General features: G+C 34.3%; 1 protein-coding gene, 1 long non-coding RNA gene and 1 pseudogene across 6 annotated transcripts; all 3 read right to left on the bottom strand.

Moving 5' to 3' along the window:
• Positions 1-1,191: 1,191 nt before the first annotated feature.
• Positions 1,192-5,281, bottom strand: LOC112744595 (uncharacterized). 5 transcript variants are annotated; one of them, XR_011871490.1, is made up of 8 exons: positions 4,552-4,885; positions 4,111-4,434; positions 2,923-2,983; positions 2,741-2,832; positions 2,393-2,471; positions 1,920-2,089; positions 1,640-1,750; positions 1,192-1,524 (listed from the first exon to the last, which is right to left on the bottom strand). It is a non-coding gene; the product is annotated as an uncharacterized lncRNA (long non-coding RNA). The 5 variants fall into 5 exon arrangements; XR_003172852.3 differs by having other exon boundaries at positions 1,646-1,750; positions 4,552-4,868; XR_011871493.1 differs by lacking the exons at positions 4,111-4,434; positions 4,552-4,885 and adding an exon at positions 5,263-5,281 and having other exon boundaries at positions 1,646-1,750.
• A 3,522-nt stretch (positions 5,282-8,803) lies between these two features.
• Positions 8,804-10,842, bottom strand: LOC114924069 (putative methylesterase 11, chloroplastic). The gene is made up of 3 exons (XM_029292367.2): positions 10,236-10,842; positions 9,007-9,243; positions 8,804-8,905 (listed from the first exon to the last, which is right to left on the bottom strand). The coding sequence occupies exons 1-3, from the start codon at positions 10,584-10,586 to the stop codon at positions 8,819-8,821; spliced, it is 675 nt and encodes a 224-aa protein (XP_029148200.1). The 5' UTR covers positions 10,587-10,842; the 3' UTR covers positions 8,804-8,818.
• A 1,653-nt stretch (positions 10,843-12,495) lies between these two features.
• Positions 12,496-15,598, bottom strand: LOC112743371 (protein TIC 62, chloroplastic-like; annotated as a pseudogene).
• Between the last annotated feature and the right edge of the window lie 680 nt (positions 15,599-16,278).

The raw sequence follows: 16,278 nt of genomic DNA, 5'->3' as shown, positions 1-16,278 counted from the left end.
GTACTTCGTACATTAAATCATCCCACATTTTAGAAAAATAACACAGTAGATTACAATTTAAAAAAATTATTATTAATCTAATATTAAAAATAAAAAAAGGACAGAAAGATGTTATTTTAAAATAAACATATAATAATGAAAACGGACCATCCGATTTCATTCTGCGAAAATTAAAAACAATTTTTTCCTTGCACAACTCGGACCCAACGAGTTGTTGAACTTAATTTAAAAAATAACTAATAACCAAAACGGACCCTTCGATTTCATTTACATAAATTTTTAAAAAATTATACAGGCACAAATCGCATGGTCCGATAAGCTTTATTTGAATTTTAGATATCCCTCCATACAAAAACGGACCCTCCGATTTGCTAACAAAATTATAAAAACAACGAAATCGGATGGTCCGACTTCTTAGCATCATCTCTGAAAAAAGGCTGTCCCACATATTGGTATAGTACCTCTATAATCCATAACCCGATATAATACATTCACATCTTCCATAACCAAAAAAATCAGCGAAGTTTAGTAGGTGAAAAAAAACTTCAAATTTTAAATTCCGATCATTATTGAGATTTCAAAATAATTTTTTTGCTTAATAATTACTTATATTTCTAATTTTGGTCATCTTTATGCTTATGAATATGCTTAAGTCCGAATTAAGGTTATTAGATTTAAAAAATTTGGAATTTTTGTCAAATTGAATAAAATTATGTTAATTAACAATATTATTATTATTATTATTATTATTATTATTATTATTATTATTATTATTATTATTATTATAGAATTGTAGAGTTATTGGACATCATTTGGTAGTTCGGTGGTGCGCTCAGAATTCACTACAATAAAAATGGAGAATAGCGGCGGTTTTTTTCATGACGCAAAATCAAAGGCCGGCGGCTCCTCAGACCGCCCTGGTTATGAGCACCGGGATTAGGTTTGGCGGCAGTTTCCAGCAACCGCTGGTATAACCACCGCTAAATCAGTAATTCGCGGCAATCACATAGAAAACCACCGCAAAATACGAGTGCCATGATTTTCAGCATGTTTACTGGCGGTTTTAAAGCCACCGCTATCCCTTTACTAGTTTAAAAAAAAAATGCAGCAGTTTAGAACTGCCACAATTCTAATGGATGCTTTTAAAAAAAGTTTAGCAGTTTTCATCCTAAAATATAGACAACAGAGCACTGCAAAATATGTAGGTATTTAATACAGATCCAACAAAAATCCCAAAATATAGACATAACAATGAAATCATAAATTTATACAAAAGATTACTGTGTAGCACTCATACAAAATCATATTTGGGCTCTTTCTCGTCTTCTTTCAACTGTACATGTTGCCCTCGGTCTAATGGAATGAGTTTTACAATTTCATTTGCCAAAACATAAACTTCTCCAGAGGTTATCACGATCTTGAATACTTTGCACAACTCCAACACTCTTTGGTCTAGCACTTTGCTATCCATAGGTAGGAGCTGTGACAATTTTTTTAAATGTCACCCATGCTCCCACTTCAAATCTAAATACAGTCAATGACAAACAACTTTTTAGTGCATAGAAGTCACATGGTAGAAAATAAATAGTTAAATACCAATACCCAATAAAAAGAAAATTAGCTAGAAAGAATGTCTTACACTCACATTGTAGGAGAAAGATGAACTCCTCTATTCATGAGTGCCTCCATCAGATCTTCAGATATCCATTCTCGGAGAAGGGCCTCCAAGATGTCACGTTGTGTCTTGCCGCTGTCATAAAACATAACCTCTTAGTCATAGTAGAGCATTCCAATTGAATGTGCTTAATGTTATTATGGAATAGCAACAATCAACAGTTAAATAGAGTTACAAATGCAAAAATAGATATTAAAATGCAAACTACATAACAAAAAAAGGTGTATGTGTTGTCAGTAAATACCTGAGCTAAGTTGTAAAAATTTGAGAATAAGTTTTGTTTACTGTGCAATTAATAACAGCTTCAGAAAACCCTTCCCCTTTATTCAAAGCCTTATCAAATGCTTCCTTGAACTTATCGAAAGTTCCAATCCTTATATGTCCAAGGGCAGAGTGGAATGCTAGTTGGACAAGCTATCCCATTGAAAAGACAATAGGAGAAATAAAGTAGCATCATTAATATCACAAACATGGAAAAGCATTATTGAAAAGACAATAGGGAAAATGAAGTAACATAATTAATATCACAAACATAGAAAAGCATTTGAAGGTAGAATAGAACAGATAGACATGACTAATCCAGTATCATAAATGATAAATATTCATTTGTAATGCCAACTTATTTATCTCTTTCAATAACGACTAATTCCTTTATGTAATGGAAAAGGGGAAGGTCTAAGAAGCATGTTTGCACAAGAGCTAAGTTGATATAGTTACTTGCAATAGTTTTTCTTGAAGGTGCTTTTGTTTAGCAGTTCTCACACCTTCATCAAAATAAGTGGCTTCAACATCATACCTATGTTGAAAGAAGAAAAGACAAAAAAGACTCAAATATACCTTCATAAATTTCTTATTTTAACAAATAGGTAAACAAAAATACAGATGTTTATAAATATGAAAATATGTTATGACCTACTAATCAACATGCTAATTTTAGTACTTCCATAAAATGATATGAAAAGCTTAGAGAGTGAACTCAAAGCTTATTAACAATATTTACCATATCTCATATAAAATAAAATATACTATATGGATAAAATGTCAGATAAAATTAACTATACTAACTCTGAAAGACAAGTATCAAGAAGCGAATTGAGCTTTTTCCCAAATTCAGCAACTGGACGTGATTGCACAGCCTCATCTAGCTGACGCTAGTCCTGAGTGGTAATTTCAACTAATTTCAGTAATTATAGTATATAAGACTATCAAAATGTATTGGATAATCATAGCTAAAGAAAAACAAATACCTCATTGGCAGCAAAAAGGGCATATTTCTCATTGGCAATTTCTTCACGTCTTACCAAGGTTCTGAAAACCAAACCGGTTATCGAACCGCTCTAATTACTGGTTTACTGGTTTATAAATTCAACCGGTTCGACCGTAGTTGAACCGAAAAACCGTTTTATAATAAAAATTTTACTACTAGAAATTTACCAAACATGAGAAAGATAAAAAAAAAATTTTTTATTGAAATAAGACATTTTTCTATCAACTTAATGGTACCCAAACTAGCACTAAAACTACTTTAAGAACACTTTTTATTTATCAACTTATTAATTAGTTTCAAATATGTACTACTCTACTTTACAATTAGAGATAATCTAATTAGTTTTTTTTTTGTTAAGTATGATTTTAGTCCCTGTAATTTAGGCCGAAAATTTTTTTCGTCTCCCATCTTTTTTTGCATATAAAATCGTCCCTAAGGTTTAATACAATTTTAAAATGAGTAGTGCTAGGGAGCCAATGGCCTAAGCGTACAATGTGTACAATGGGCTAAATCTTTGGTTTATGAATAAAATGAACATCACCTATACACCTATACTATCCAGAATAACCATCCGGATACCAGGGATAATAAACATCTCATGTTATAAAAAACTAATTTTGAGTTCACTAAGGTTCGAACTCTTAACCTTCCGGATCTAGAACTCTAATACCATGTCCTGAAATCACTCATCCCAAAAGCATAACCTGACAGGATAATGTAACACTAATAATCATATCTCTAATACTTTCTAAACCTTCATTGTACACATTGTACGCTTAGGTCATTGGCTCTCTATACTTTCTCTTTGTCATTTTGGACAGGTTAACTTTTTAAATGACAAGAATACCCCTCTTTCTCTTCTCACCACCACCACGATGCCACCCACTACTATCCCATCACCATCTATTCATGAATCCAACAAAAAAATCTAACCTTCGACAACAACCTCAAATAAATTAAAATCAAAACAGTAATTCATCACCAAAACCATCATCATTAACAAGAACAAGAAAATAATCACATCATTGTCAAAAAAAACATTAACAAGAACAACAAACATCTTGTTCTTCTTCCAATTTCTCACCAAAATAAAAAAAAATCAACAACAATCTATGTTCAGAAATTAGGGTTTGTGATGAAGGAGAAAGGAATTAGGAAAAATCATCACCGACAACATCACCGTTGCGGGCACCATCATAGAGGTATCACGGGGCAACCACAAAGGTGCTGAAATCAACGGCTAGAGAGAGCATGACGCAGCCACATGATGATCCTAGAAAACACGATGAAGGATGAAGAAAGACTGGACGGAGCAACGACGGTAAGCATGGATGGGGCAGCCCAGCAGCGACAACAATATCTTCAGCAGAGATCTTATCGAAGGCACCGAGAGGCGGTGATGGCACCTGAATTTTCTACCTGACCTTTGAAGACCAGGAGAAAAACCAACCTAACATCCTCCAAGCATCAGGGGGAAGGGAGAGTGGGATTACTCAATTCAATTCAAAGAAAAATACCTCCAATCAGTTTGATAATCAACTAATCACACTACACAGTTCAAAGAAAAATAAAACAGAGAGAGTGGGAGACACTGAGACAGCGAAGTCACCTTCAAGGCAGAACATGCAACAGGGAGAGTGAGAGTGAGGCGGTGAGAGACAGCGAAGGCACCTTCTCAGTTCTCCACGGCTGCTGCGGTGGCTCGACGGCGGTGGCTCGACGGCGGTGGCTCGACCCGTGTGAGAGTGAGGCGTTCTCACTTCTAAGTTCTCGACGGCTCTAGATGGCACGACGGCGGTGTCTTGACGGCGAGCCCTCGACCCGTGTGACGCAGTGACGCCAGTGACTTCAGTGAAGCTCGAAGAAGAATCATCAACAATGGGAACCACTGAAGCAGAGAGAGCAGCGAAGCCAATTAGGGATCTCAGTCTCAGCCTTGGGAGTTTTCGTGATTTAGGGATTCAGACTTCAGAGGGGAAAAAACTCAAAAACGGCAGCGTTTTGTTGCTAACTTAAAAATTGTCCGGGTCACGGTTTGGTTCGACCGATCGGTTATCGACCGGTTCGTCGATTCAATTCCGATTTTTTACTTTTACGGTTTTGATGATTGACCGATCTGTTTTTTTGGTCTGGTTCACAGTTTGACCAGTTCAACCGGCCAATTCGAACCGGTTTTCAGAACATTGCATCTTACAATAGCAACCATGACCTACAAGTGGCTTAACTACAAATAATTAATGAAATCAATATACAATAAAAACACAAGTAGTATTTCCATTAAAACAATCAAAAGCAATCACATCAGGTATCAAGATATTACCTTGTGTGGGGGAAGGTCAAGATCTTTGTTCTCCTTGATGACTTTTTAGATTTGCTGAGCACTAAAAGAAAAGCCCGAAGCAGGAACAACTCCACGCCGATCCCCGATAAGCCCACCAGGATTTATGGAATGAAAAAATTGTTGCCTCAACTCATGAACCTACATTTAAAGTGATCAAAAGTAATAACACATACACAAATTAGCTCAGGTATTTACTGACAAACAAACGGCTAATTATGTTTTCCACCATAGTGCAAAATTAACACAGGTCTTACATGCAAAATTTGAGAATAAGTTTTATTTCTAAACTAAATTCTATCAAAAAAAAAAATACATAAGGAGGAAGCATAGGTGCTTTTGTAGCTGTAGTTAAATGTCTAGTACTAACGCATCAATCTTAGAGGAATTAACACTTCTACCACTGCTTGAATGGCTCCAATCTTCAGAAACTATGCTTGCTAATGCAGAAGCTTTTTATTTAACCAGAGCTTAAACGTTCTGAATTTTGAAAGCTGAAAAAAGCAACTCAGAACACCTCTCTCTCTCTCTCTCTCTCTCTCTCTCTCTCTCTCTCTCTCTCTCTCTCTCTCTCTCTCTCTCTCTCTCTCTCTCTCTCTCTCTCTCTCTCTCTCCATCCAGATCCATTAAAAATAACAAATAGTAAGCAATAACATAATCCAAAAACTAAACACCATGAGTCCAATCAAAACAACATCAACATCAAAATCAAGAATGAAAACAAGTGACAGGAAAGAGGCCGCGATAGCTGAGATTCGCGCACGGTGGAGGAGGGTGTAAGGGTTTCATGCACGGTTGAGGATTTAGGAAACTTCGACAACGATGAGGGGAGGATGTATGGGCAGCCACGGGTCGACTCCACGACGACACAAAATCGCACGGTGGAGCAGAGATTACGGATTTTGCGCACCGTGGAGGAGGAAGCAGAGATTTCACGTATTATGGAGGAGAGGTGAAAGGTTGCTGCCGGGGAGAGAAGGATCGATGGCAGCTGTGCGACTCCACAACCACGCAGAAGTGTAGGGTGGAGCAGAAATTAGGGATTTCGGCAGATGGGGGGAGTGTTGGTTATAAGATAAAAAATAGATTGAATAAATGAAAATTGATATAAAGGTCTTGATTACCGGCGGTTCTTCATGTAGTAGCTGCTAATCAATCAAATGTTGCGGCAGTGGAATTACAATGGCTGATATCTCTATTATTTGCGGCAGTTAGATTAATGGCCGGCAATTTTTGGCCGGTATCCTCCGCCTCTCTTGTAGTGGTTGCTTTCGATTTCTTGAAACTAAGTTGTGAGTGGATATTATGTTCATAATTATTTTTACGTATATTACTATCAATATTTAAAATGAATCATTATTTTTAGCATTTGAAAAATATTTTGATTGTTGTAATTTTTGAATTATTGAAATGAACATTAATTTTTAAAAAGCTCATAATTTTATAGAAATACACATGAGACAATATTTGTATATTTTGGAAAGCATACATGTTTTTTGTAATTGACTTTATTTTGCTTTAATTTGATTTTTAGTATGCATACTTTTATATATATATTTGAGTTATCATGGAATTTGGTAATATGTTACGGGTATCATAGATTTGTTATACATAATTTATTTTGAATTAGTTTGGAAGATTCTGACTAAAAGAATATAGTTAACGGCGATTATGATGTTAATCTAGATGCATCTGGCTAAAATCTTAGTTAGCAGGGACGTTATTAGCTTAACGTGTAGGCCACACATTGGGTCTGTATGTATTACCATACGGACACACTAGAGAAAAGGACTACCCTTAGAAATGGAGTTGTCCAAATGTGTAATATTTGATTTTATTTGACTTCTGGAATGAAAACTCCCATGTCAGTTCATTTGTTTAATTACTTATCTATTTATTTGCATATTTACATAATATGAATTTCTCATCTCTAAAAAGAAATATAACTTTCAATGTAAATTTGGTATTGTCTTGTGTGAGTTATAGATATAATATTTGCTCACTGAGTTGCAAAACGCACTCTGATCTATCATGTTCTCATATTTTTCAGAGACAAGTGTCAATTCAGGTTCCATTCCACCTGCCCCACAGTAGATCTTAGCCATTTTGATGAGTCATTCTTCTAGCCAAGGGCTATGTTTGTATGTGGTGGAACTTTTGTGCTGAAATTTAGATTATGTCAATACTTTATATGTCACAGGCAAGATTCTCGTGTGAGTTATGTTATTTTGGATTTCAAACTCTCTGAATAATAATTATGAGTTGGTTATGTAAAACTATGGATTCAACTATATGCTTTAGTTATTAACTTATATAATGTGACTTTTGATATTGTTTGGTTTGTGAATATAATTGGGAGTAGTTGTTGTTGTTAGAGATGGATACATATTATTAATACAGAAAGATAATACTCATATTAGCAAGGTTCTAGGAATAGAAGAGATTCTGTCTATTTTTCTGTAAATTTAATTGATTGGCTTGCTAAAGAACTTATTCCTTAAGCGCCAATCACGACTTGATTTGGGTCATGACAGAAACCTGAGAAAAGAATGAAATGTGGACAATGTACAAGTTCTTGCTAGTCACTTGATCTCTAACATCATGTAGGTCAACCTCAAAGTGTTCAGACTTACTATGAACAACAAAGAAAGGCAACACTTAGGTTGTCATAAAAAATGATTGGTGGAACATAAGTAGTATATAATGTGCAATTCCCTCAAGAGCTTCTCAATTCACATAATTTAGAGTTTGTGTCGACCAAACAACGATATTCCACCTCAGATGATGATTTACTTATTGTGTGTTGCTTGCGGCTCAACCACGAGATGAGGTTGGATCCTACATATATGTAGAAGTCGCTTGTTGATTTTCGATAGTCCAAATCATTCGCTAAGTCACTATCTGAAAAAGCAAGAATACAAAAAATAATACTACGTGAAAAGAGAAATCTATAAGGATGTATTTGTTTACAAGGACATGACATTGAGACAGAAACACAGAGACACAAAATCGTATTTGATAGATAAGACATGAATAGAGATATTGTGTCAAGAGATACTGAATTAGTGTATTTTGTGTCTATCCTGACAGGAAGAACACAGAGACACTAACAAGGAACACAACTTATTTTTCATTTTCTCTTTCATTATTCTTGTTAATTTATTATAATTATATATTGGGTAAAGTATACTTTTTGTCCCTGAAGTTTGACAAAAGTTTCAAAAATACCCCTAAGTTTTATTTTGTTTCAATTTTGTCCCAAAAGTTTTCGATTTGTATCAAATATACCCTTGGCGGCTAATTTTTCAAAAAATTTAAGACCAATTCAACAACAATTTCATAAGAACAACCCTCAACACAAACAAATTAGCATTATTTTCATGCATTATTGTTAGATTGGTCTTAAATTTTTTGAAAATTTAGCTGTCGGGGGGTATATTTGATGCAAATCGAAAACTTCTGGGACAAAATTGAAACAAAATAAAACTTAAGGGTATTTTTGAAACTTTTGCCAAACTTCAGGGACAAAAAATGTACTTTACCCATATATATTTTTTATTATTATATTTTTCTTCTCAAAATTTTTTAATAAAGCCCCGCCAAAATCATGTCCAACCAAGATTACCTGTTTTAAGAATCGGAAACTCTCAAACACAGCCAAAAAAGATACAAATTAACATAGAACAGTCCATCATTTATAAAATGAGCATGTAATGAAATAAGCACCTTTTCTCCTTCAGGAAGTTTTTCAACAAAGTCAGTAAGTGGCTTCACATATTGTGAGAGGCTCTTTATGTTGTTTGTGTCAAATGAATGAACTCCAGAACCGGTTAAATCTATGGCGGATACTTTATAACCAGCTTCTTCTAGAAGTGCTATAGTTTTGTACCAACACCAGGCACCAAAACCACCTCCATGAACAAGAACAAAATGATTCGTCTCGAGATCATCAACCTTTATACCCTGTCAAATTGATAAGAAAAGAATAACTCCTATTATTTGAGTTCGAAAAATGAGAACTAAATAATCATAGTTTGCTCTAATAGCAGTACACCAATTTCTGCAATAGATAAAAAATAAATAAGTGAATAAACACATTCAACAGAATCCGAATCAAGGAAGCTAGAAATTCTTAATACATTTTTTTGTTTGAAAATGACACTATACAGTCATTGCATCCTCAATACTTAGATTCTGAATGTCAATTATTATTTTAGAAACCATGTCTTTGTCACCATAATATCTCTGTTTTGTCATAAGAAAGAGCCAAAACAAGGTTACCTTCAAAGCTATACACAACTTGCAGTAGAAAACACTTGAAAGGTCAAACCTCACATCCTCAATTCAATGAATGAAACACAACATATTTGAAGTTTTGAACACACGTAGGACAAGCCGCCAAGAAAAATTCTCTTACACGTTCCTTAAAAATTACGTCTTGAACTAGGAGAAGAGGATGCATACATATCAAACACAAGTGATTTTCTTTTCTTTCCCAAACCACTGTTCTTGTGTCAGTCCAAGAAAAACTGATCATCACAGAAACCAATCACCACATAATTGTTTCATCTCAATATCTTATTCCATTCCCCAAACGCATCATTTCCCTCTTCATTATTTTAAGGCCATGATAGAAAATATGATCACTATTCATTATAAATAACAGAAATCAGAAGCCCAGAAAATCAAACCAGTTTTTTTAATTAAAATAACCGATCAACAAGGAAGCTAAAATAATAATTACAAAAAAAGAGAGAGACCCCATTAGTCCATTACACCTAATCCAAAACTGGCTAAATCACTAAATTATGCAACTTTACCAAATCAGCTTATATGAAAATAGCAAACAATTAAATCAAGCAGTTGTTTCAATACCATGATCAAGTTTCAATCCTTCAAAACCACAAAAAAAAAAAAAAACCTTTTCTTTCCCCTCTGGTTTTGTATGAACAAACCTGATTAACAAGCTGGTGAGGCTGAAGCAAAGGGTCAGTGAGGGACCTGGCTCTGGAACTAGAGCTTCTAGGTAAAGCATTCTTCTTTGAAGAGCCATTGGGGTACCTTAGAGAGGTAGAACGATCAAAAGCGGCAGCACCATTTTGTAGCTGCTGCTGGTGCTGCTTGAACAGTATTGCAGCAGCTATGGCTTGTTCTCGAATGGAAGCATCATCAAACTTGTCTTTGCGGGAGGAACGCGTCCTTGACCAGCGGTTGCTTGAAGCAGCAGCGTTTGAAGAACGAAGCTTCTTGGAGTTGTTTGTGGATGGTAAAGGTTTTTGTTTGAGGAGAGCACAAAGGTTCCCCATTTTGGTGGTGGCGCATGCAAAGAGGGAAGAAGAGAAGAGAAGAGAAGAGAGAGTATAATAATAAGAGAGGGAAGGAAAGGTATGCGCCTTGTTGTGAGTGAAGGAAGGAAGGAAGTTTCAGATGAAGCTAAGTAGTTGTCAGCAACAGAGAGAGAGAGAGAGAAAGTGATTTTGTGGTTCTGTATATACGGCAGCTAGTTGCCAAACTTAACTGAAGAAAACAATCTTAGATCCTACGTTTTTCAAATACATACGTGTACTAGGTATGAAATGTATTCTTATATTTATAGCTCTCTACACTTTTTCTTATTATTATTTTTCACTTTTAAATAAAGTTATTGATGCATATATGCATAATATAGAACCGGTCAAATTACTGATTTTGATCGATTTTGTTTGATTTTGATCGTTTTAGAGTCCAGTTCAATATTTTTTCAATCGAACCAAATGATTTGGTCTAATTTTAACAGCTATACATATAGGATTTAGATTATTATTATTATTTTTATTTCTCATGATATCTTTGTGTTAGATAAGTTAAAAATTAATCTACTATTTATTAATGAATTATTACGTGGAATTCAAATTTTTAACTATTACTTAAAAAGATAACCCATATTAATTAAACTTCAAATGATTATTATAATTTATAAAATAAAAAAACTTCATATTTTTTATAATAATTTAATGAAGCATTAAATATTAGTCAACTTTTAAAAATTTATATTTTATTTTAATTTTAAATTTTAAATTCTTATTTTTAAACTCTAAATTTCTGGTGAGTATTTTAAACTCTAAATTTGTTTAAAAGATAAGAATTTTTATTTTAAAAAATTTAATTAATAGTAATTAATTAAAAATTAATTTTCAATGTTTATTCCTCTTATAATATTTAGCGTACAAAAGTCTTGCTTAATCATTTTCTTCTTTGTTAAACCGGTCCGTTGGGTCCCAATCTTACCCTGAGAACGAGAGAACAAAGATTAAAAATGTGTTTGGGCTCAAGAAGAAGCATCTTAGTAGGTTTCGAATAATGATATTATTTGGGGGAAATAATTTTTAAATAAGTAATGAATTGTTTTATACATGGTGCATATACAAACAGGGATCGCGTTGTGTTACTAAAGTATGGGATAAGGACAGAAGTGGATTACACAATTAGAAAATGGATTAATATAGATAGATTTATAAATAGATTTAGTCTTTATTACAAACAGATTTTTGGTTACCGAAAAAATTACCGACGGATTTTGTCCTTCTGTAAAAGTTCCGTCGAAAATTATTTACCGACGAATTTTTACCAGTTATCGGCGGATTTTTCTTCTATAAATTCTCCATCCATTTTTCGAAAACGACAAACTTTCCGACGGATTTTCTGTCTGTAATTACATACGGATTTTTAGACGAATTTTCCGTCTGTAATTACAGACGAATTTTTCGACAAATTTTCTGTCTGTAATTTGAACTTTGGGAAATCATCTCACACTCTGATTACAGACAGAAAATCTGTCTGTAAATCCGTCAGTAAGGTAAAATAGAATTTTTTTTTAGATTTTTCCAATTACAAAATAAACTTATTTTCATACAAAATAAATATAAATTTAATACAAATTTTTATCTAATTTGTATTCGAATATTTATAATATTTCAAAAAATAAACAAATTCATCGTATTATCAAACTAAAAGACAAGTATTATAAACAAGCAAGTTAATATAATTCAAAACATAAACAAAGTGTATTGATCGTCAACTATAATTCCTAGTATATTGTTCAACCATACTAAAACTATCAGCTATAGTCTTCAGTGTCATCTTCATCCTCATCATCATCATCATAGTCCTCATCCGAAGAGATTGAGGATGGCGACGGTGGCGGTGATAGTGGAACTGCACTAGAACTACTTGACTTCACTTGGACTCCTAATATAACAGAAAATCATAGTTTAAACATCAATATAATATCTTGCACAAATTCTAAAGGATTGCAATCCAAAGCAGTTTAAACATCAATAGAAAATCATAGTTTAAACATCAATAAACAATGAATCATAAATTATATCTTAGTATAGTTATAGCAGTGGGGTAATTTTTTTCTTTGTCATAACTTGTAATGTAAGAAAGGACATACCTTTGGTGAAGAAATATAAGGTCTTTGAGATGATATCTTTGCAAGAAGCTCTTCTGTGGGATTCAGCGGCGCAGTTGTCTCTTCTACTACCTCCACTATTTTACAATATGCAAGATCAGGGTTCTTGGCCATGACTGCCATAAGTTCTGCCACCTACCATAAAACAGAACTTGTTACTTTTGCTCTGTCATTCATAGGACTAGTTTTACAAAATTGGAAATTAGCACAAAAGTTTACATGTTAAGCACCTGAAGGTTTGATACTTGACCCCCAAATAAAGTGTCTTCTGTTGATAGTGTTAGGTTATAAGTTTCCTTGTAAGAATCCGTCGGCCGCTCCATACCTCTAGGTCTCACTATCTGAAGAACAATGTAAATAGTTTTAGACAGTTAGGATCCTGCTTTATGGCATAACTACCATCATAATCTTAAAAGTGAAAAATCACATGCAGTACTATTTTCAATATGAAGTTGATACTTAAAAACAGACTTTAAGATCGGAAATTCAGCAATCAGTTGAACTTCTTGTTAAAATATGATAATATCAGAAAGAATTTCATTAATGCTCACTTGAGAATAGTTGCAGGTAAACTAAATTTGTTTGTTCTCAATGAAGTAACCAGTATGAAGTGATTACTTTGGCAACAGTTGCTGCATCATAGAAAAAACAAAACCATTTTGAGTTTTCATCATATTAAGACATTAGTCTTAACCAAATAACAAGGAACAAATTGTTATGACAGTTTTGTGTTTTAAGATTAGGACTTAACAAGATCTTAACATAAGAGTGAAGAATCTTGTCTTACCAGCATCAATAAGGCTTTTGGTGGCGCGATAATCGATTCTACAAGGGCCAGTGATGTCAAAAACTTCCTTCTCACTAGCACCAATAGAACATATAACTGTTGATGCATTCCCCAGTGCTGGTCCAATTTGATCTGGTTTTTCCAAATCACATTCCACAATTTCAAGCTTCTCTACAGCTGGGCTAAAAACCAAAAACATTGTCTTGTTATTCAATACATCAGCATTTTCTTTATTGCCAAACCTACACAAATCATGAAATCCATAAACTTTCTTGTCTTACCTTGACTCCCTCCACTTGTTCCATCATCAAGCTTCATTTGCTCAACACTCTGCATATGTTCTATATCTTAATGCACATCCTTTTCATGTCAAGCACTAATGGATACCAAATCTTGTTCATAAGATAAAACCTGTACCTTGATTAGTAGACCAGCTCTCTCAGCACTCCTCACTCTAGCTCTTACTTTAAATCCAAGTTTTATAAGCTCTCTGAAATGAAACTATCACTAGTCAGCATTTTAAAGAAAGGAAGTTTCTTCTTAAAGAACAAGTGAATTAAAGAGTACTTACAAATGTACCTAATAGTTCTTGAACCAACTCTACCAGTAGCACCAGCAACAAATACTAAGTTATCATCCTTGGAATCTGTTTTCTCAGGAATCCCCTCAATTTTTGTTGAACCTTGTATAGAGTATAAATATTAACATTCATATTAGTGATCATCAACACAAACCAAACATGTATAGCAAAATTATATATCTAACAGTTCTATCTGAATCACCTGAAGCTTGAGCTCTAATGCAGTGGAACTCAGATGTGACGCTATCAAGAAAGGATAGACTTCAAGGAAGCAAAACCATGGAAACTATGAAGAAAGGATGGATTGCAATGCAAGCTGTTGTTGTGGCTACAGAGATGACCAAGTAGAAGCAAGAGTTGCAGGCGGTAAAGTTTGCTGAAGCTGTCTAAGAAGATTAATCATGCGGCCAGCAGTTTGTTCCGTTGCGAGGTCTTTTCCAGCACACAAAACCTACATCACATAAAATAGGCAACACTAAATAGAAAATCAAATTAAATCAAATCAAATATGCATTGGCACATCAAAGCAGCAAATGCTTGATAAAAACTAACCTCAGCAAAAACTGAAACTAAAAAAGAGTAAATGTGGGACTGCATTAGGAAACTAAAAGGGAAAATTTGAGTTCCTTACCTTTCAACCATGGAACAAAGTTGATCATGGACAACTTTGGCCTCAATCAAATCACCTTTTATTGGCCAGGCAAAGTCTACCCAATATAACCTTATATTAAGCTTGGTTATCAAATTCATGCCTAGACTAGGTCTCCTAAACTAACAAAAAAGTCCATACTGCACTCACAAAGGAACACCTCAGCTTATATGATATTTCGAGACTGATCAACAACCCCCTAAGGATTCAGATCATAATAACAACTTACTCATGCTATAAAAACCTAATGAATTCCATATAGATGCATCTAAGAACAGATAAACTTGTACACGGAATACCTTATGTAAAGCGTCCACCAGAGCTGGGGATGATACTGTCACTCAAAAATTTCAAATAGGATGCATCCCGACCTTGAGATTGCCCTTCAATAGCCAACTTTGCAGAACGTAATAGCTCCGACATTGCTAAAATGATATAAGAAATCATAACCATTAAAAACAGTTGGGATAATGGCATAAAGCAACTTAATGAGCAGAGGAAAATTGTTAACAAAAAAAGATGCAAAGGAAAAATCATTCTTATACCTGAAATGGCTGCTTTTCTAACCTCCTCATGGAAGTAAAATTTAAGAAGTGGAACTAAAGTTCCTGCAACATGTCCCACATGCAATTTAATACTCAGAAAAAGATGTTTCTATAAACAAAGTGCAATATGTAAAGGTGTTATTAACTTTTATAGTGTTCCCAGTCTAACCTGATCAATCCATGGAAAGAATCCTTCCTTCAACTCATCAGCATAACAGCAAAGCATGTTACAGGCTGTGGCCTTTTCTTCCAGAACACTAGTTTTGATATCAATTCTTTTGTCTCCAAGAGTGATGGTCTCCATACTATAATAGTATAATGAATAAACAAAACTTAGTTGGATTTATCTTGCCTAAGTAAAATTATCAATGCATCTGATTCACCAGTCAAATGAAACTGTAATGAAACTGTAATGAGCATTCGAAATGAATAAACATACCTGAAGAATTACAAGCAACTTGCTAACAATTCCATCTGATGGTTTATCAATGGCTAAGAGAAGAGGGGGTTGAATCTTAGCCCATTTTTGCTTGATAACACTTGCTGTCCTTTCAGAACACTTGAGGAGATATTTCTTATTTTTGTCTCGTGCCTAGTCAAGAGACTTTTTCTTTTTGTCTCGTAACCAGCCAAGAGATATTTTTCAGTTTTGTCTCCTACGCAGCAGAAAACAGAAATGGAGTAGAAGAGAGAGAAAATCACACTAAGATGTATCCTGGTTCAGCTGCTAAGTGCAATGCAGCCTACATCTAGTCTCCATCACAACAATGATGGAATTTCACTATAATCATCATGATTACATACACCAATTCTCCCTAGGAACTACTCTTCCTATCCGGGACAAGTCCAGAATCTAATCCCCAATCCTGAACTTGACTTGGTCACTGCCAAGCTTTCAACTGCTAAGTGCTAATCTAACTTGCAAGGGGATTCCCACAGAATCATAAAACACAACACAGATGTACAAAAGACCTCTAAGGACAT

Source organism: Arachis hypogaea, chromosome 14 (genome assembly GCF_003086295.3).
Source record: "Arachis hypogaea cultivar Tifrunner chromosome 14, arahy.Tifrunner.gnm2.J5K5, whole genome shotgun sequence".
NCBI lineage: Eukaryota > Viridiplantae > Streptophyta > Magnoliopsida > Fabales > Fabaceae > Arachis > Arachis hypogaea.
This window is presented reverse-complemented; position numbering and strand designations above follow the sequence as displayed.